The sequence below is a fragment of the Leuciscus leuciscus genome, assembly GCF_965113295.1.
Source record: "Leuciscus leuciscus genome assembly, chromosome: 21".
Classification (NCBI taxonomy): domain Eukaryota; kingdom Metazoa; phylum Chordata; class Actinopteri; order Cypriniformes; family Leuciscidae; genus Leuciscus; species Leuciscus leuciscus.
The window spans coordinates 34471453-34492136 of record NC_138745.1 but is presented as its reverse complement, the minus strand read 5'-3'; the positions used below and the strand labels follow the sequence as shown (position 1 = coordinate 34492136).

At 41.6% G+C, this 20684-nt stretch overlaps 1 protein-coding gene and 1 long non-coding RNA gene across 8 annotated transcripts in view; one reads left to right on the top strand and one right to left on the bottom strand.

The window, feature by feature from the left end:
• Positions 1–20684, top strand: part of LOC309485208 (uncharacterized protein) — a 142566-nt gene that overhangs the window by 16310 nt on the left and 105572 nt on the right. For 4 of the 7 annotated variants that reach the window (XM_082151972.1, XM_082151971.1, XM_082151973.1 and 1 more), the window contains exon 4: positions 5529–5743. In XM_082151972.1, coding sequence (XP_082008098.1) covers positions 5529–5743 — 215 coding nt within the window. Of the gene's footprint in view, positions 1–5528; positions 5823–20684 lie in introns of all 7 variants that reach the window. The other 3 variants (XM_082151977.1, XM_082151976.1, XM_082151975.1) reach the window with 2 other exon arrangements.
• The window catches only part of LOC309485233, a 176122-nt gene that overhangs the window by 149524 nt on the left and 5914 nt on the right, over positions 1–20684 (bottom strand). The gene's annotated exons all lie outside the window — the stretch shown is intronic.

The following is a 20684-nucleotide window of genomic DNA, read 5'->3' as shown; positions in this document are numbered from 1 at the left end:
ACGCAGAATTACTACTCACAGGTCAGTTTATTAGACAAATTAAACTTGTGAGGTAACGCAGCGCTGTTTCACTTGGTCTACCATTACACTATCACACTAAACTGCATTTGAATGTGTTGAAATGTATGTGTTAGTTTGTCTGTATGAGACTAGCAGTAAGCTAGATCAACATTAGAATAACTTACAGATCATATTCTGACATTTTATCATTGTTGAACTATATAACATTGATTAGTTTTATGTAAATGTGCTCAGCTGTTTAATAAAGTACATGTAGAAGCGGTCGAAGTCTCGGACGTGGAGCTCTCGTTTATATAACGTTACTGTCTATGGGAGCTCTCGACATCTCGAAAACACCGCGCTGATATTGATTCTCAGTTTAGTTCTCCTTTTTTATCCAAAGTCTGCTTGCCATGGTCCATAATGTTTGAACGAAACAACAACAGCGTGCAGATAGACATTGCGAACTACACTGGTCCACGTCTGTCGTCTTGGTTACTATCAGAGGGCTCTGGTTCATAGCTCTGGTTGCCATGGCAGCACGAGCGGAAACCAGGGACAACACGGATATGACGCCATTGACTGCGACAAAACGGAAATAAAGAAACGCGCCGTGTCTTCGAATTAAATTAAAATTTCTCCTGGTTTGAAAGTTGTTGGAAACAGTCGGGATAATGTAAGTACACAACTAAAAAATATATATAACATAGATATAGTGATTTTTGCTATTTTTAAAGCAAAACAATTACATATTGTGCCTTTAAGCCCCGCCTTTTTTGATTAGATTGGTCATCTCATTTGTGTGACATTGATGAGTGCTGTTAAACTGCTTGAAACTTTTAAATCTTTTTGTTTTCATACATACAAACAAACTGGGAAGTTATAAGACCCTGTTGGTTTCTTTATTATTCATTGGCCTACTGAAATGCAAATTTGCTGTTTTTTTGGCATGAATTTGCAGCTTAGCAACATAAACCAACTCAGGCCTGGTTCTACAGTTGTGCTAAGCTCCCTCAAACGCAAGCACGAGCACCCTCAGGTGATACTGTAATAATAAAGTGGCGAAACAGATTTGGCAAATGCTCCAGTGCATATTTGTGTTTGCGCTCTGGAGACAGTGTTACCAACTCTCGCAAGCTTCAAAAACAAGCCCAATATTATTAACCTAGGAATAATAGCCTATATCAATGTTATTATTCATTTCACAAGTTTTGGGGCATAGAAATTGCGCAAGTTTCCTGAGAGAAATAACAAGTTTCAAGTTTCTTTGATTTAAATAGCACATATAAAAACACAAAAAAGCTAAGAAAACACAGGCCAAACCACACATTCACAACAAGAGAGCAGGAGATGTGATCATGGGCAAAGGTGGATTAACCATATGGGCGTTTGGCCAAGTTCCCAGGGGCACCACGTCCACCACAAATATTTTTTCTCTCTCTTTTACAGTTTTTCTCCATTAGTTTGGCTCATTTCTTGAAACAGAAATTACATTCTCAAAACTCTAAGATCATTTGGCAAAACAGTCTTACAGTTCAGCACAACACTACAGCTCACTTGCAAAAGCTCATATCTCTCCCAAAACTGTTCTCTCATGCTTCAAAACTAAATTTGTTTCCCATATAAAGAGTCAGTGCCACGAAAATGGCAAAGATACTTCTCAATTGCTTTGACTCATTTCTTGAAACAGACTGGACGTTCTCAACACTCTTGGTGCTTTTGCCAAAATAACGTGGATGGTTCAGCAAAACACCATGGTTCACCTGCAAAAGTTCATACCTCTCCCAAAACAGTTCACTCATGTGTCAAAACTAAATTTCCTTCTCATTTTAACAGTCAGTGCCCCCAAAATGCTTCGTCCCTTGGGCATTGTGTAAGCACTGCAAGTCAAAATGTTTAGATGTTTTGTCACTATGGCAGAGGACCATTGAAATATCCCTCATGTCCACCTTTCAGTCTTAGCCCAGTCCTTCATTGACAATGGTTACTGTACTGTTTTTTTGTCTTGCTAACAGAATACAATTGTGTATAAAACTGAAAAAAAGAAATAGGATTTTAGGGTAAGAGTAGCCTCCAAGGTTTGACATGCACTCATACTGCCAAGGAAATTGTAACCATTATCATTCACACACATAAAGTAACTTCCATACATCAGAGTAAAATGAAAATGTATGCAGCATAATATACTGTAATATAAACATACAAACAAAAAACAATGAAAATTATATCCAGCCTACAGTGCTGTAAATAAAGCTGGAGATTCACAACTAACAGTTCTTTACTGGTCGCTGTCCTCACCCTCCCTCTCCTGGCCACCGTCCTCCTCACCCTCCTGGCCATCCACATGCTGCTGTCTGTCTGGACACATATTCTCGTCCACATCACAGCGTATATTCTCCCTTGCGATGCAACGAGGGAAGAAACGGCGTGCATGTCGCAACCATCCCCTACACTGATCTCCTGTAATATCCTCACACACAGCGTCTATTGCATGGAGCAGGGATCTTGAGCCCGATGCTCATACACTCTCCACCTCCAAGCCAGAGTCTTTCGACATTCTGAAAAAGCTCCACCATTGAAGGGTTAATGTTGATATGTAGAGACTGCTGTGACTTCAATTTCTCTTCAAGAATGTATAGTAACCTCTGTGATTTCAGAGGCACTCTCTCAGCTGGAGAAATACAGCAACATGAATTGCTGTATGAAAGTGAGAGTTGAGTAGCCTGTATTTATACACTAGAGTGAGCTGTAGAGAGAGTCAGAGTGAATGAACGCACACGCTGAAGACATACAGACCAGAGGTGAGCGATAACACTCTCTTTAACAGGAGAATAATCTCCTTTATATTTACTAATCCATAACCAGCCACAGGACAATCTTTAGTAAATGCATGGTGTTTTTGTATTTGTTATTTACACATTTTGCAGATATTTCAAAATGCCAATGAATATAGAAAACTCTTTTTTGTGATAATTTTGTCTAAATAATGTTGCAGTGTTTCCTACTGACTTATATTTGGATTTATTTTTGCGTTCAACCAGTGAAGACAATGCAATTTTATTTCATCATGTTCAATTTCTGTTGTGGCTCTGTAGATTCAGCAACAATATTATAATGAATGGATCTTTTTCATTGTGTTCTCTGTGGTTTATTGTAATAAATCTTGTGGTTTTGCTGTAATATTTTGCACTCATGAGTGCCTTCAACACCTCATTGTTGTGTGAAACCATGCAAAATTAATTTTGACATATTGAAGAAGTTGGGTGTTTTCTCAGGCTTGAAGTTTAGAAAGATTTTACTGAGCTATTATTCTCTGCATTATATCAAATATACATGCAAGTCACCTAAATATGTATAAGAAGATGTTGGTGTTTCCTGAAGCATGAAGGAGTAAAACATTTTTTTTAAAGAATTTCAAACTACTTTAAACCATCGTAAAAGTAGTCCATGTGGCTTTTCTTTTTTTTTTTTTTTTTGCTATTGCAGAATCAAAAGCATGAATGCTGTAAATACAGTGCAACTGTTCATTCTGGTTTGGACTTTTACTGCTGTCTGTCAAGCTGATGGTAAGAGAATAAACTTTCCCCTAGAAAGAGTGTGTGAGAATTTTGAGGAGGGAATAAATCTAAGATCATGACGAAAAAAAGGTCAAATTTTATTAAAGCCCAAGTGGCTCATTAAACCTTTTGAAGTTTATCCAGTTCAGTGCAAGTGTTTGAACAATTACTTTTGAATGATTAACACAATAGAGGGATATCCACTGGAGTCAGGGAGCAGTGCAGTTTATGTGTTTACACACACACACACACACACACACACACACACACACACACACACACACACACACACACACACACACACACACACACACACACACACACACTCTCTTTTACATAAAATAATGTGTTCACACAGATAAGCACAAAATCACATTTTCAGTCAAGACTACATGATCTTGTGTTTGATCTGATGCACATAATTAAAAGAAACAGTCAGGATGTTGCAAACAGAGACTGTAATGTATATATTACTATTAAATATACACTCACCTAAAGGATTATTAGGAACTAATACTAATAATACTAATACTGTGTTTGACCCCCTTTCGCCTTCAGAACTGCCTTAATTCTACGTGGCATTGATTCAACAAGGTGCTGAAAGCATTCTTTAGAAATGTTGGCCCATATTGATAGGATAGCATCTTGCAGTTGATGGAGATTTGTGGGATGCACATCCAGGGCACGAAGCTCCCGTTCCACCACATCCCAAAGATGCTCTGTTGGGTTGAGATCTGGTGACTGTGGGAGCCATTTTAGTACAGTGAACTCATTGTCATGTTCAAGAAACCAATTTGAAATGATTCGAGCTTTGTAAGATGGTGCATTATCCTGCTGGAAGTAGCCATCAGAGGATGGGTACATGGTGGTCATAAAGGGATGGACATGGTCAGAAACAATGCTCAGGTAGGCCGTGGCATTTAAACGATGCCCAATTGGCACTAAGGGGCCTAAAGTGTGCCAAGAAAACATCCCCCACACCATTACACCACCACCACCAGCCTGCACAGTGGTAACAAGGCATGATGGATCCATGTTCTCATTCTGTTTACGCCAAATTCTGACTCTACCATCTGAATGTCTCAACAGAAATCGAGACTCATCAGACCAGGCAACATTTTTCCAGTCTTCAACTGTCCAATTTTGGTGAGCTCGTGCAAATTTTGTAGCCTATTTTTTCTATTTGTAGTGGAGATGAGTGGTACCCGGTGGGGTCTTCTGCTGTTGTAGCCCATCCGCCTCAAGGTTGTGCGTGTTGTGGCTTCACAAATGCTTTGCTGCATACCTCGGTTGTAACGAGTGGTTATTTCAGTCAAAGTTGCTCTTCTATCAGCTTGAATCAGTCGGCCCATTCTCTTCTGACCTCTAGCATCAACAAGGCATTTTCGCCCACAGGACTGCCACATACTGGATGTTTTTCCCTTTTCACACCATTCTTTGTAAACCCAAGAAATGGTTGTGCGTGAAAATCCCAGTAACTGAGCAGATTGTGAAATACTCAGACCGGCCCGTCTGGCACCAACAACCATGCCACGCTAAAAATTGCTTAAATCACCTTTCTTTCCCATTCTGACATTCAGTTTGGAGTTCAGGAGATTGTCTTGACCAGGACCACACCCCTAAATGCATTGAAGCAACTGCCATGTGATTGCTTGATTAGAAAATTGCATTAATGAGAAATTGAACAGGTGTTCCTAATAATCCTTTAGGTGAGTGTATACTGTAAGCTATAATTCATAATAAATAATAAAATGTGAACCTCCCATTAGTAGAAATTCAATCTTATTAAAAATCTAATAGACAAAAACACATAATGCAGTGGTTTTATTTATGAATAGGTTCATAGATAAATGTTCATTATATGACTGACGTAGACACAAACATCTGATATGTTAAAAGTTTACTGAGATGTAACAAAAAACAGATCTTCATTATTGTTCAGTTGCTGTATTATACATTGTTATTTTTCAGATGACATCAGTGTAAGCTGTGAGGATGTGACTGGAACTGTGAGGAAAGAAGTAACTTTCAACTGCAGCGTCTCTTGTAAGAAGTCTGAATGCTACATTAAATTGTATAAGTTTCAATACCCTGAGAAATATACTGACTCCGAAATCTGTAGAGAAGAGTTTCCTCACTCCTGTGAACAGAGAAACAGCTTCACATGCAGCTTCAGTCCAACTACAGTAATGACTGAACAATTCAGATTCTTTGTGCAAGCAACATGTGCAAAGAATGAAACAAAATTCACTGTGAACATTACAGGTACCATATAATCCTGTTGTTTATAATTCAATAAATGTTTGCAAATGTATTTTCAATCTACTAACAGTGGTTTAAAATCTGTTAACAGAGACCAGTAAACCTGAAATGTATTACATTGATTATTGAGTTACTTACAGAAAACCGCTGTTTAGTTTCTTGTCAGAATATTTATAATTTAAAAAATCTCCTGTGAGATTATTTTAGAATTATTTTAGAGTTTAAAGGGATACTTCACCTCTGGAAAGATGAATGTGTATTTAAAATAGGTCATTTATGTAGAAGAAATGTGAAATTATTTTTGAATTTGGAGCTTTCTAGACTATGAAAAGCCAGAAAATGTATTTTTGGCTTATGTGGATGAAAGACAACAACTCCCAGAATGCACTTGCTTCGCTGCCCTAGGAGGTCACTCCCAAGTCACGCCTACCGATAAGAGAGGGCAGTTGAAAACAACAAAGCTAAGCTACTAGCGAGTCTCCGTGATGAGTTTGCCCTGGATTTCGAGATCGCCCAAAATGTCCGGGATTCGGCTTTTGCGTTCTACAGTCGCCATTCATCATGTTTACTCTGGCGAGCAGGACGAGACTGAGGGCCGCGGGAGAACGGCGCGAGGCCGGTGGCGTGATTACTGAGACGCACCGGTCTCGCATCTCTCACGGAGGAGCGGGAATTTTCTTAGCAATGTTAAAACGCACATCAACCGATCACTTGTTTAGTGTTTATGTAAACACTACATTCAGATTCACCAATCGGAATGAATTCAGCTAGATTGAAACAAAAGGTGTGCTTGTAAACAATGAATGGCGACCGCAGAAAGCAAAAGCCGAATCCCGGACATTTTGGACGATCTCAACGGCTGGACATGTCCGGGAAAAAGAGGATGGCATTGGAAATCAAACGCACTGGCACTGATCTGTGATAGGTCTGTTAGCGCATTAGGTCCAACCCCCTATGGGCGGGTTTGAAAGGGTGGGAACTAGTGCTTGTAGTCTCAACAGAAATCCGCCCCTCTTACACTTCCTCCGACAATGACGCAAAATGACGATTTTTGCGTCATTGTGGGAGGAAGTGTAAGAGGTAAATACGGATTTCTCCCGTCTCAGGGGAAAATGAGAGAGTGTTGCACGACCATTCAATAGTATGACTGGGTTTCTAACAATGGAAAGCTTAATGCAAATGGGTGGAGTGTTCCTTTAAGGTGGAAACTGATGTATGATCACGGTCTCCAAACAGATGCATCTCTCTAGATATTTGATTTTAGAGATGTTTAGATTTGGTCTGTTAAATCAGCAGAAATGTTTTGTGAAGTTTGTGTGGAGAATCTGACTGTCTGATGTTTGATAGGATGAAGTTGAGTTTATGATTTAAACAATTCTTTTAATTGCACTTTTTCAGATACACAAATATTTCTATCAACAACAGTGGCGGGTTCAGTAACAGGCTGTTTCATCTTCATCATCCTCATCATCATCATAATGACAATCATTTACAAAAAGAAACCAAACTACACCAAATCTTGTGGATTCCAGAGGATGTTTCTGCGCAATGCACATGATAACAACAGCAATTTCCAAAAGCAAAATCCAGAATCTTTCTAATGTCACTGACTCAGCAGTACGAAAACATTGAGTTTTGTTTGACTTTAAATGTGAAGATCAAGAAAGACACAAACTTTATAGGAACTCCATAAACTATATCTATACATACAGTACTATCGGTTTTACCTCAAACTGTATAACTCTGGTTGTAGGTTTTAAAACTGTTTCTGTTTTATATAGATTTCTGTGAAATAATGGTATATTATTGATCTATTTGATCAGTGTGTGTGTGTGTGTGTGTGTGTGTGTGTGTGTGTGTGTGTGTGTGTGTGTGTATATATATATATATATCAAGTGTAGCGTTAGTTCTGGCAGGTCACGTTAGTCAAGCTCATATTAGCTGACTCTCAGCTGATCCTCATCTACATATAGGAATACGACGCCTATCACCGTATACATATATAAGCTCCTTCAGTATTATCAGCAGCTATCGCGTTTCTCAGGAGCGAATTACCCTCCTCCCTCCCCAGCTCCTCCTCTCGCCCAGTCAGGATTTGGCATTCTGATTGCCCTTGAATCAGAATAAATTCTCGAATTATGTTGTACTTTAAAATCTTGAATTAAATATATTTGCAAACATTCATGTTGGTTCAGTTCTGTTTACCCTGGGTTATTGCTCTTATCCATGCTAGACTGCATGGATGCACAGGGAGTTATTTTTACTGACTTACAGTCGTTTGGACTTACAATGGCTGCCGTGTACCCGTTAAGTCCACAAGACCACAGGGTGCACACTGTGTTTACTCACTGTCTGCCGTATATTCCTTATTAGCTACGCATGCCGCAAACAGGTATAAGTTGCTCTACATATTACCGTATATAACCTAACAGACTCTCAAGCTATCATTACATCTTCCCCTTTTTTTCAAATATTATTCTGTATTACAATTAACATGTGAGCATGCCACAAACAACACCAATAAAGATAATAAAGAAACAAACATCTCTCAGTGTCTTCTTTCCTTGTTTTTTTTTTAAAGCTGCAGTCCGCAGTTTTCCCTCTTTGTCGCCATCTCTGTTCGAAATCTGCAATTGCAGTTATTCGCGGAATTATCAACTTTACGTGAGTTGTGCTTCGACATGACAAATTGCGGATGAATCCAATGTTTTGATGAGAATGTGCCATTCGGAATCACAGATTATACTTTTTGGAAGTATGACCAACATAAGAATTTTCACCGGAAAATGTCATCTGAACAAGTAACATCCACTTTTGTTCAGACCATCTAACGGAAAAAAAAGCATTGCAGTAAATCGCGCTGATTAAATCTAACAATCGCTTATCATATCACATCAAACTGTGCAAATTATACTTTGTTCTCAAATTGTAAATGTTAATAACATCAGCATTGCGTGACTACATTTAATGCCCTGGTTGCAGTCTCTTTTTTTCTGTAGCCACTCTGAAGTCTAAAGTCTATTTAACAACAGGTGAATCTCCAGTTGTCACTGGTGATTGTCATTTTAACCTTTCTGGATCCGCCATCAAATTAATAAGTTTAATTATATCAAGTGCTGTGAAAAAAGGCTAAAATTCTTTACCTCGAATATACTCACACGCAATGTGGACAGATGTAACGTAATGACGCAAAGACTGTCACGTGTAAGGAGAGAGGACCCAAAAGCAGAAGGCGATTTGACAATATTTAATAGATGATAAACAGTTCAGGCAAAATAACACAGGTGGCCGCAAGGCATGTAAATCCAAGTTCGGTATTTTACACTTAAAGCCCTGTTTACAGATCGTATCTGATGAAATAGAACGGTTAAGATTAAAATTTGGACACATGCTCCTGTCCCGAGAATTTTAGGTTTATTTCGCTTTTGTGGACCTATTTTGCCAAACGCGTCACACCCGTGATTCTTCCGTTTAGAGCTTGAATAATAGACACTCCAGCCCAGTTGGTGGCGATAATGCACCTTTGCCAATTGCAAGCAAACCACGGGCATTTCATTGAATACACAGAAGAAGCAGAAGAAGAAGCGGCGGAGTAATACCGTAAAGGTGCTGCGGTCTCACAGCACGTCCTATTAAGTCAATGGAATTGGACAAAAACTACGATAAAACCTGTTGGAATGCATCTTTTTCAGCGATTTTTGAGTGAACATATCAGTGAACACCCCTGACCACTCGGTGAGTTTCACGTCTTTGTAAACGAAAGTTTAATGTGTTTTTAGGAAGGAATCTTCCAGTGCACATAGACAACCATTGTGGGGGTGGGGGGGGGGGGGGGGGGAACGAAATAAACCTAAAATTCTCGGGACAGGAGCATGTGTCCAAATTTTTATCTTAACCGTTCTATTTCATCAGATACGATCTGTAAACAGGGCTTTAAGTGTAAAATACCGAACTTGTCCTTTAAATCCAACAGAAGAAAATCTCAGCCAAAGGGAACAGAAAGTCTCTCAGTGAAAAGGGAACAGAAATACGCGGTCTGGGCCGGCAACGGGATATCCCGGAGGTTGAGATAGAGGCTGGGTCCTTAGAGAGCACGGGAACGCCAAACCGTGGACCACTCACGTTAGCTGGAGGTTGGACAAAGCAGAGGCGAGGTAATAATGTTGTCAGTAAGGAACACGCACCAGACAGGACTCGACAAGACAGGGCTGGAATGTTACGTACAAACAGGTACGTAACATTCGGCAATAATCTGACAAAGAACAAAAGAAAGGAAAGCCTAGTAATAGAGAGTCTAATCAGAGAAAGTGGGAAACAGGTGAGGAGAGAGAGTGATGAGATGAGGTGATGAGAAACAGCTGAGGGCGAATGAGATAATGAATGGGAATGTGTGTGCATAAAAGGATGTAATAATAAGTGTGACCAGAAGAGCGAGGAAGAGTGTAAGAGAAGAATACCAGGATCATGACAGTACCCTCCCCTCAAGGAGCGCCTCCTGGCGCAACAGAGGAGGAGGACTGGCGGGAGCGGTAGAAGTCATCAATCAGCGAGCGGTCCAGGACGTCCCGGGATGGAATCCAACTTCTCTCCTCAGGACCGTATCCCTCCCAATCGACCAGGAATTGATGACCACGACCCCGAGGGCGAACATCGAGAAGTCTACGAACCCTGTAGGTGGGAGCGCCCTCAACACGGATCGGAGAAGTGACAGGATGAGGAGGGACACGAATAACGGGTTTAATACACGACACGTGAAAGACAGGGTGAATGCGCTGAAGATTGGCAGATAACTTGAGTCTGACTGAGACAGGACTGAGTATCTTAAGGATACGGAATGGCCCGATGAATTTAGGAGCCAGCTTACGCGAAGTGGATTGAAGGGGAAGATTAAGGGTGGATTAACCCTTAACCAAACCCTCTGCCCAACAGAATAACGGGGGCTTTTGACACAACGTCTATTAGCGGACCGCCGTGTAGGGAGAGCTTGACCAAATGTTCTATTCCCCAGACAGCTGCACCCACCACCATACCCTGAGGAAGGATCTCCTCCTTAGTGGGAACAACCTCTGGAGAAGCGAACTGTCGCAAAAGAGCATCTGGCTTGAGGTTCTTAGAACCGGGGCGGTAGGAGATGGAAAAGTCGAAACGCGTAAAGAAAAGTGCCCAACGAGCCTGACGAGCATTGAGTCTCTTAGCGGAACGAATGTACTCTAAATTTCTATGGTCTGTCCAGACAATGAACGGAACAGAGGTACCCTCAAGCCAGTGACGCCACTCTCCGAGGGCTAGACGGATTGCCAATAATTCGCGATTTCCTACATCATAATTGCGTTCGGCGGGGGAAAGGCGATGTGAAAAAAAAGCGCAGGGGTGAATCTTTTCATCAGCAGATGAGCGTTGGGAGAGGAGGCTCCCACACCCACCTCCGACGCATCAACCTCAACAATGAATTGTCTGGAGACGTCAGGAGTTCTTAAGATAGGAGCGGAGGTAAAAAGGGATATGAGACGATCGAAAGCTGTTTGAGCCTCCTCAGTCCAGGAAAATCGGTCCTTGGCAGACGTGAGAGCCGATGGGGGGCGACGATCTGGCCAAAGTTACGGATAAACCGACGGTAAAAATTAGCAAAACCTAAAAAACGTTTAAGGGCGAAGGGCGACGCGCGACTCAGGCACTGGCCATTCTGTGACCGCACTGACCTTGGAGGGATCCATGCTAATACCCTCCGCGGAAATTACAGATCCAAGAAAGGAGACGAATTGAGCGTGGAAAGTACATTTCTCTGCCTTAACGAACAGTCGATTCTCGAGGAGACGTTGGAGAACCTGAAGAACGTGATGTGTATGTACTTGGAGAGAAAATCTAAATATCGTTGAGATAGACAAAAACGAAAATGTTCAGCAGGTCTCTGAGAACATCGTTAATTAACGCCTGGAACACGGCGGGGGCGTTGACCAAACCGAAAGGAAGAACGCGATATTTGAAGTGCCCCAAAGGGGTGTTAAACGCCGTCTTCCACTCGTCCCCCCCTTTATGCGGACAAGGTGGTATGTATTACGGAGATCTAGTTTTGAAAAGATCTTGGCCCCCTGCAAGATCTCGAAGGCGGATGACACAAGCGGCAAGGGATAGCGGTTCTTGACCGTGATGTCATTCAACCCTCGATAATCTATGCAGGGGCGCAATGAACCATCCTTCTTCTTGACGAAGAAAAAACCCGCACCGGCAGGGGAGGAGGAAGGTACAATGGTACCGACGTCGAGCGAGTCAGACAGATATTTCTCAAGTGCTTCGCGCTCGGGAGTGGAGAGAGAGTAAAGTCTCCCTCGGGGAGGAGTGTTACCCGGAAGAAGGTCGATACTACAGTCATAAGGCCAATGGGGAGGAAGAGAAGTGGCCCTGGAACGACTAAAGACCGCTTGAAGATCATGGTACTCCTCCGGGACCCCGGACAAATCACCCGGCTCCTCCTGAAAAACAGAGACAGAAGAGACAGGAGGGACAGCAGACATCAAACACTTAACATGACACGACAAATTCCATGAAAGAATGGAGCCTCTGGACCTGTTTATCTCGAGGGTTATGCTCAACTAACCAGGGATGTCCTAAAACAACAGGGCTATAAGGGGAATGAAAAACAAGAAAAGAAATTGTCTCTTGATGATTGCCAGAGATGGTGAGACTCACCGGAGCTGTGGCAAAGCGCACTCTAGAGAGGATACTACCGTCGAGGGCGTGGACAGGGGTGGAGTCTTTACATTCAATGAGGGAATCCCCTGTTCTCGGAGCCCAAGTCTCATCCACAAAACTTCCATCGGCTCCCGAATCGATCAAAACCTGGCAAGAGACGGAAAAACCCGGCCAGCGGAGGAGAGTGGACAAAGTAGTGCGTGCGCATGGCGGAGGGTCTAGGGTTGAAGCGCTCACCAGTAACCCTCTCTCTACTGGTGAGCTTTGGCTTTTACCGGGCAGGTGGAGACTTGATGAGATGCAGACCCGCAGTACATACAGAGGCGGGCCATGATGCGGTGTTGACGCTCGGCCGCGGAGATTCGTAGACCTCCCAGCTGCATAGGCTCGGAGTCAGCGATGGGAGACGGTGTAGAGGATAGCGCAGGAGTGGAGAAAAGAGACCTTTCAAGGTAGCGGCTGCGGCGGCGTATTTAAAAACGCTTCTCCACTCGAATGGCCATGTCAATAGCCGCGTTTCCACTGTCGGGCCAGGGCCGGGCCAGGGCTTTAAACGGGCCGTGCCGGGCTGATAGCCTCGGGCTAATAGCACCGGGCCTGCGTTTCCACTGTCGGGCCAGAAGCTCCACAGCGCTTCACTAAAACACGCCCGTAACATGCCTCTCTGGAACAACGTCACACTAACCCATTCACCAACAAATGGAAGTTTTATCAGAAAACTAATCAGAAATCACTGGAAACAGCGTTGAAAACAAACATGATAAAAGCGGCCGTTTGCTGGCATTTTTGTTGTTTACTTGAATATTTAAAACCCAAGCATCGATGTTTTACCACAGGTTTACAATAAAAAGTGATACATTGATCATAATGAATTAATTTATGTCAAAATTGCACATCAGTCACTCAGAAATAAATTACCGTTAGGTCTATTTCACAAAAGAAAGAGGACACACTTACTTCTTCAGTCTGTTACTGTTTATCTGGTAGTTACAGGACATATTTACATCACATTTAGAAAGAATGATAATTTCTACAAATATATGCCACCAAAAATACGACCTGAGGAGCTTTAGCACTCTCTCGACTCCCATACAGATATTTTCCGTCAGAGAAACAGAGGAAGCTCCCGAAAAAAAAGTTGCTTTATTTTATGATAGTCCGGTATAATGAGACGAGACGTAGGCTACTGACAGATAAAATAAAAACATGATTGTGATAGCCTTTATGATTGGTCTGATTTCTTCAAGCGTTCACTATGTTTTTTTACTATGCGTATCTTCAAGCGTTTACTATGTTTACTATGGTAATGGTTAGCGCGCATTCCAAACACAAGGCATTCAAACATGAACGCGAGTTAAATTATTTTAAAAGTCTTTAATGCTGACAGAATCATCCGGCGCTGCCATCTCCCAACTCGGGTTAACTCAGCCTCTGTTCGTAACCACTCCTCTAGCCCGAGCTGGCCCGCTCTGGCCCAAGGTATTCGACGGGCCAGAAATCCTGGCCGTTGGCCCCGAGTAAGCCCCTATCAAGCCCCGGAAGTGACAGTGGAAACGCGACTGGCCCTGGCACGCACTAGCACGGCCCGGCCCTGGCCCGACAGTGGAAACGCGGCTAATGAGAGGATCCAGTCGAGTGGGTGCCTCGCGGGGAAGGATCTCGCCCTTTATATCGGCATTAAGCCCTTCGAGGAAACGAGCTACCAGAGCTGACTCGTTCCAGTCACAGGAAGCAGATAAAGTACGAAATTCAATTGAAAAATCTGCTGCTGACCTCTTCCCTTGGCGAAGCGTAGACAGCAGCCGGGAAGCCTCCGCTCCGAACGCAGAACGGTCAAAGACCCGCAGCATCTCTTCTTTGAAGAAGGTATAACGACTGAGACAGTCGGCCTCTGAATTCCATACCGCTGTTCCCCATTCCCGCGCACGGCCAGACAGCAAGGAGATGACGAAGGCGATGCGAGAGCGATCATTAGCGTATGTGGAAGACTGTTGTGAAAAGACAACATCACACTGGGTCAAAAATGATCGACACTCCTTGGGCTCACCGGAATAACACGGCGGGTTGTTCACTCTTGGCTCAGGAGCATCCTGACCTCTAGAAGAGGAAGACTCAACACGGAGGTGATGAAGCTGTTGCGAGATGTCGATCATGCGAGCTGCAAGGAAATCCATGGCATGACGAGCGGCGGCCAGCTCATCCTCATGACGGCCCAGCATGGCTCCCTGGAGTTCGAGTGCTGACTGAAGGGGACTCTCCTTTGCTGGGTCCATTTCGGTCAGATTATTCTGTCAAGTGTAAGGAGAGAGGACCCAAAAGCAGAAGGCGATTTGACAATATTTAATAGATGATAAACAGTTCAGGCAAAATAACACAGGTGGCCGCAAGGCATGCAAATCCAACAGAAAGTCTCTCAGTATTAAATCCAACTGAAGAACATCTCAGCCAAAGGGAACAGAAAGTCTCTCAGTGAAAAGGGAACAGAAATACGCGGTCTGGGCCGGCAACGGGATATCCCGGAGGTTGAGATAAGAGGCTGGGTCCGTAGAGAGCACGGGAACGCCAAACCGTGGACCACTCACGTTAGCTGGAGGTTGGACAAAGCAGAGGTGAGGTAATAATGTTGTCAGTAAGGAACACGCACCAGACAGGACTCGACAAGACAGGGCTGGAATTGCAGACAAACAGGTACGTAACATTCGGCAATAATCTGACAAAGAACAAAAGAAAGGAAAGCCTAGTAATAGAGAGTCTAATCAGAGAAAGTGGGAAACAGGTGAGGAGAGAGAGTGATGAGATGAGGTGATGAGAAACAGCTGAGAGCGAATGAGATAATGAATGGGAATGTGTGTGCGTAAAAGGATGTAATAATGAGTGTGACCAGAAGAGGGAGGAAGAGTGTAAGAGAAGAATACCAGGATCATGACAAAGACATGCTCGAATTTCCCGCGGAAATCCACCAGGACCACTGGAATTAAAAACATTATTACAAGCTTACCATTTTGAATCGAGCTAAGGCAAGCAGACAGTTTTGAACACTTGCTGGTTATGTAATTGCTCAAAAAATGATTAGCTTAAATGACTTAAGCTTTAAACATCTTATTCAAACAACTGTTTAGAACTTAAATCTTCTTTAGAATCATGAATGACTATCCTGGGATTCCGGGTAGACTACCGGTCACACACATAGATGCTGAGGATTATTCTGCCTCATGTAGGAATCTATGTACAAACAGATTCTATGTACAAACAGGAGTTACACAAATGTTTACTCACTGTCTACCGTATATTCCTTATTAGCTACGCATGCCACAAACAGGTATAAGTTGCTCTACATATTACCGTATATAACCTAACAGACTCTCAAGCTATCATTACAGGCATTGTGCCGATTTGTGTTGTAAGTCTCACTACTGTCCAGTTATGAAATATGCGTGTCCTGGAAATGAGAAGTGTCAGGTGCCGCTTGACTCGCTGTTTCCTCGTGGAAAAGTGAAGCAGGCTCAGAAGTGGAAGCCACTTTTTCTCCTTCATGGAAAGAAATCACTTTCCGTGATTTCTTCAAAAACAAAATAATGAACTTTGTGCTTCCGTCATTTTCAGCGCATATTAATGAACTCTCAGACGTAAAGAAAAATAATCCCTGCACATGTTTTATGTAACATTTTTCAATAAATGTTGTACTTTTATAACACAAGAGATGCTTTTCAGTTTTTCAGCTGATTGTGACCAAATACCAAATACTCTTTTGCAAGAGTGTGTAGCAACAATGACAATGACATCCGGTCAGCTGCTTTTCAAATTTGTGAATCCTGATCTCGCAAACACATCCTTCGTTGTCTGAGAAGACAAGAGGTCTGTTCACGTCCTGCTTGGACTGTCAAAACTGCAACTTTGTGGCTCTCTAGAGAGACATTTGAGTCACACATTGCCTTAAACAGAAGGAACCCTGTTGTTTAAAATTCCCCCTCTCTCTAAAACCCACATGCCTTTGAATCACGTGACAAGCCTCTAAGACATTCCAGATATTCCACACACACGCACAAGAACACTCGTGGACTTTGAAACAGAAATTTCCACATATGATCCAATAGCAATGCTTTTGATATGTATTTTTATGTGTGCATAATTTCCATGGCAGATTGAGATGTCTATGTTCTATCATAGAAATCAATTGACACCTAAAATGCTCAGAATTCTACATTTGAAATGCATATCCGTATTCCCATATTCTGTACACACCATTTCTGGTATCATTCTAATCGTAGTGATCTCACGGAATTGCATATATGTATGAGATTACAATGAAATGTATTCTTATGGGTATTATCTTTCTGAAAGAGAAAATACGAATTCTATCTCTCACATGACATAGTCAAAGTAGGCGTTTCTTCACAAACAAAGGAACTTTTTCCCGCTTCAGATCAGAAGATACGATTGGCTGTTGTCCCAAAAAGAGGGGGGAAGCAGATTCCCTTTAAAGGTGCAGACCCTCGCACCCCCTTGCTCTCTCGCAGCTCTTCTTCCCTCTCTTACCTTCTTCCTCTTCTCCAAGGAACATCTGAAAAGGCACCGGCCTTCTCCCTCGGACAAACACATGTTCGAGTCGTAGCTGCCGTTCTTTGCAACTAAGATATATATATTTGCCTCTTCCTTCACGGGAGATGAATCTTATTTTCCAGTAAACGTTACATTCAGTGAGCCTTTTAAGCTTCCCACGACACCGGAAGACGCAGCACAAACAGGACACCGTCCGCGCTTCCTGCCTCTCAGCATCACCCGAACAGAGAACAAACTTGCAAGTATTGATCTCTCTAAAAGCTGATTCCAGGTGCCTCTTGAAATTAGGTTTCTGTCTGTAATAATTACCAGCTACTTCCTCTCTCTCTCCTTATTTTCTCTTTCATTTCATTCACTCTGATCACGTTATTTCTTATGTTCTTGTTTGTTTAAATGTTTGTTTTATTGTTTGCATTTTTACGTACGTTTATAGTTGAAGCTCATGTAATCTCTAGTTTGACATTTATTAAAACCCATTCATACTTTGACTGTCTCGGTGTTTGAAAATCCACCTTTATGAAGTCAATGAAATGCAAAAAGATCTAATTAAGCTACACGCTCGATATTATAGACTACTTTGAGTAGTTTTAATTCATAAACCCAAAAGTTTTATGTTCACGGCCAGAAGATAAACTTTCTTGGAGTTTGTAAACAGGGATACCCCTTCTTAACTGTGATAATCTTATATTTATTCGCTGGACAAATGACTGATGACTAGACCAGTTACAGAACAAGGTAATCTCGATAATTGATAAAGTAAATGTATATGCGATTTATGAATTATGACCATGAGTTATGATTATTAATATTTCCAAAATTCCCTATACCCTTGAGCTAATTCGCATTGACCCAGAGTCAGATACATTACGTTACAAGTGCTTTCTGTTTACTGCTTATAGTGCTTGAAACATTAAAGGAGCTTGTACTGCAATTTGCACTACTGTCTGATAAAAAATAAATGAAAAGAAACCTTGCAATGGGGATTCATTGCTTTTTCCTGTTGAACTGTACTTGTGTGAATGTGAGATTGAATAAGAGCACTCAATAACGTCCACAATGGTTCCGGACACTCAAATGGCTGTTCCCTCAAACAGTGCCCTATTTAAAGTTTCTATGAAAAGTTTTTTTTGCTTTTAGTATGAATATGTTAGCCTTACTGTTATCTATAAGCTAGTGCGCTCCAAAACAATGATAAAATTAGCATTTAGAAGACCAAACCCAACGTTGAAAATGAAAATCAGGTTGATGTCAGAATCCAACTTCAGATTGACATTAATCTCCAACGTTGGACAGTCAGGTCTGACGTCAACCCGACTTTCATTTCCAACCAAAATCCAACGTCTGCCCGACTTTATTTGTACTTTACTTGAGTATTATTATTTCTGGAAACTTTTTACATTAACTACATTTGAAAGACAAATCTCATACTTTTTACTCCACACCAATCAGAGGTGGACAGTAACAAAGTACATCTACCAGTACTGTACTTAAAGGGGGGGTGAAATGCTATTTCATGCATACTGAGTTTTTTACATTGTTAAAGAGTTGGATTCCCATGCTAAACATGGACAATGTTTCAAAAATTAAGCTGTACATTTGATGGAGTATTTCTGTGCCAAAAATACTCCTTCCGGTTTGTCACAAGTTTCGGAAAGTTTTTTTCGAGTATGGGCGTGTGTGACGTCAGATGGTACGGAATTTCCTTATATGGGTCCTAAGGGCACTTCTCCCGGAAGGGCGTGCGCGCACCCGTAGACCAGAGCGAGAGAGCGAAAGCAGTACGCCCATCAAAGCGCTGTGCTCGGCTTTAGGGAAGTCATCAACGGAGTTGTGCAAGTGTTCTTGGTTGTTCCCTGCATTTCGACGATGATTGTTTTATAAACAAGGCCCAGTTCAACGCCGGATTTGCAGATCGTCTAATGTTTAAGGATGGAGCAGTCCCAACGATAAAGGTTCACGGTCGTGCGTTGGAACCGCAGGCGATGAGTAAAACTGCTTCAAATGTCTGTGTGTTGTTAGCTATCGGCACGTAAGCACAGCAAGTAAACAACATGATCACGTATAGTTAATGTATCTATGGAGCATGCGATGTATGGTGTGTGTGTGTGTGATTCGCGCTCGTGATTCTTTAGCTCCGCCCACATGGCACGCCTAGCTCCGCAGACTCGGTACAGCCTATCTTTCTTTTATAAATATAATAAAACTAAAGACTTTTTGGAGGTATGAAGGATGCAATACTACCAGGGCTTGACATTAACTTTTTTGCTCACTAGCCAACATGGCTAGTGGTTTTCCAAAGTTACTAGCCACACAGCATTTTTACTAGCCACATATTTGTTGTTGTGAAATTACCTAACAAAAGTTGCTTGTGCTAAAATGTATACTTGAACTAGATTTACAACCCTTTTAAATGTAAAACCACTGTACACACCCAAATCAAGACTACATAAATTCAGCAAACAAACTGAATTATTAATGCAGAACGGCTAATTGTTAAATAACCATTTAACAGGGATAATAATGTATCATTAGCCTACTGCTTAGCCAAAAATGGAAAATTCAGCATTTAATGCATGCCATAAGATTGGGCAATAGCCTATTGCCAAAGAAATCAGAATTTTTGGGCTAAATGGTGATGGTATTACCTCAGTATTTTTTTTTTTCTATTTGAATTTTAAAAAATCTGTATTTAATATTTATTTTTATTTATTTCATATCCTGATCAATATTGTCCTACAAACAATGTTCATATTGAAGCTAAAACAAACAATGCAACCTTGCAGTCTATCCAAAAAAAGGGGTCAAATCACATTACACTCTAACATTGAAACGTTACAATCTAAAAACAAAATAATGCTTTTTAAAGTAAATTTACTAAACTTAAAATGAAAATAAATAAAAACAAAACTGATATCATAAAAATACACGTAGGTTTGAAATTCTCTAGCACATTAATGTTCACCAGCAACAACAAATATTCAACAACAAATAAATTAGCAAAATATATTTATAATTTAGTGTTAATGTATATTTTAGTCAGAATTATTGCGCTCCTATTCTATTGCGCTCCGTCTGTTCGGTGCGCATGCGCTCCGTGGCGCTCGTTCACGGAAGTTTAGCCTCGTCCACTCATGACAGAAAAATGGAAATATTTGCTTGACTTTCTAATATGTCCGTGGAATGTAAGTTATGCACTTGATGCAGGGCAGCTTCGTAGTGTCACACTGCAGTATGGCTTATTTCAGATGCCTTTTGAAAAGACTACAATTATTCAACCCGCCAAAGTGGCTAGTTGGAGTGACTGCGTTACCCGCCACGAGCAAAATCCACCCGCATTTGGCGGGTTGGCGGGTGTTAATGTCAAGCCCTGAATACTACTCTATAGGTACTCAAGATTAACATGAGATTGACTGAAACTGAGTGTTTCACCCCCCCTTTAAGTACACTTTTTGAGTATCTGTACTTTACTTGAGTATTATTTTTTCTGGAAACTTTTTACTTTAACTTCACTACATTTAAAAGACAAATATCATACTTTTTACTCCACTACATTTTTGTCAAGGTCCTTGAGTGGAAAGTAGTAACGTCAGTCAGGGGATGATTTTGGTTGTAGAG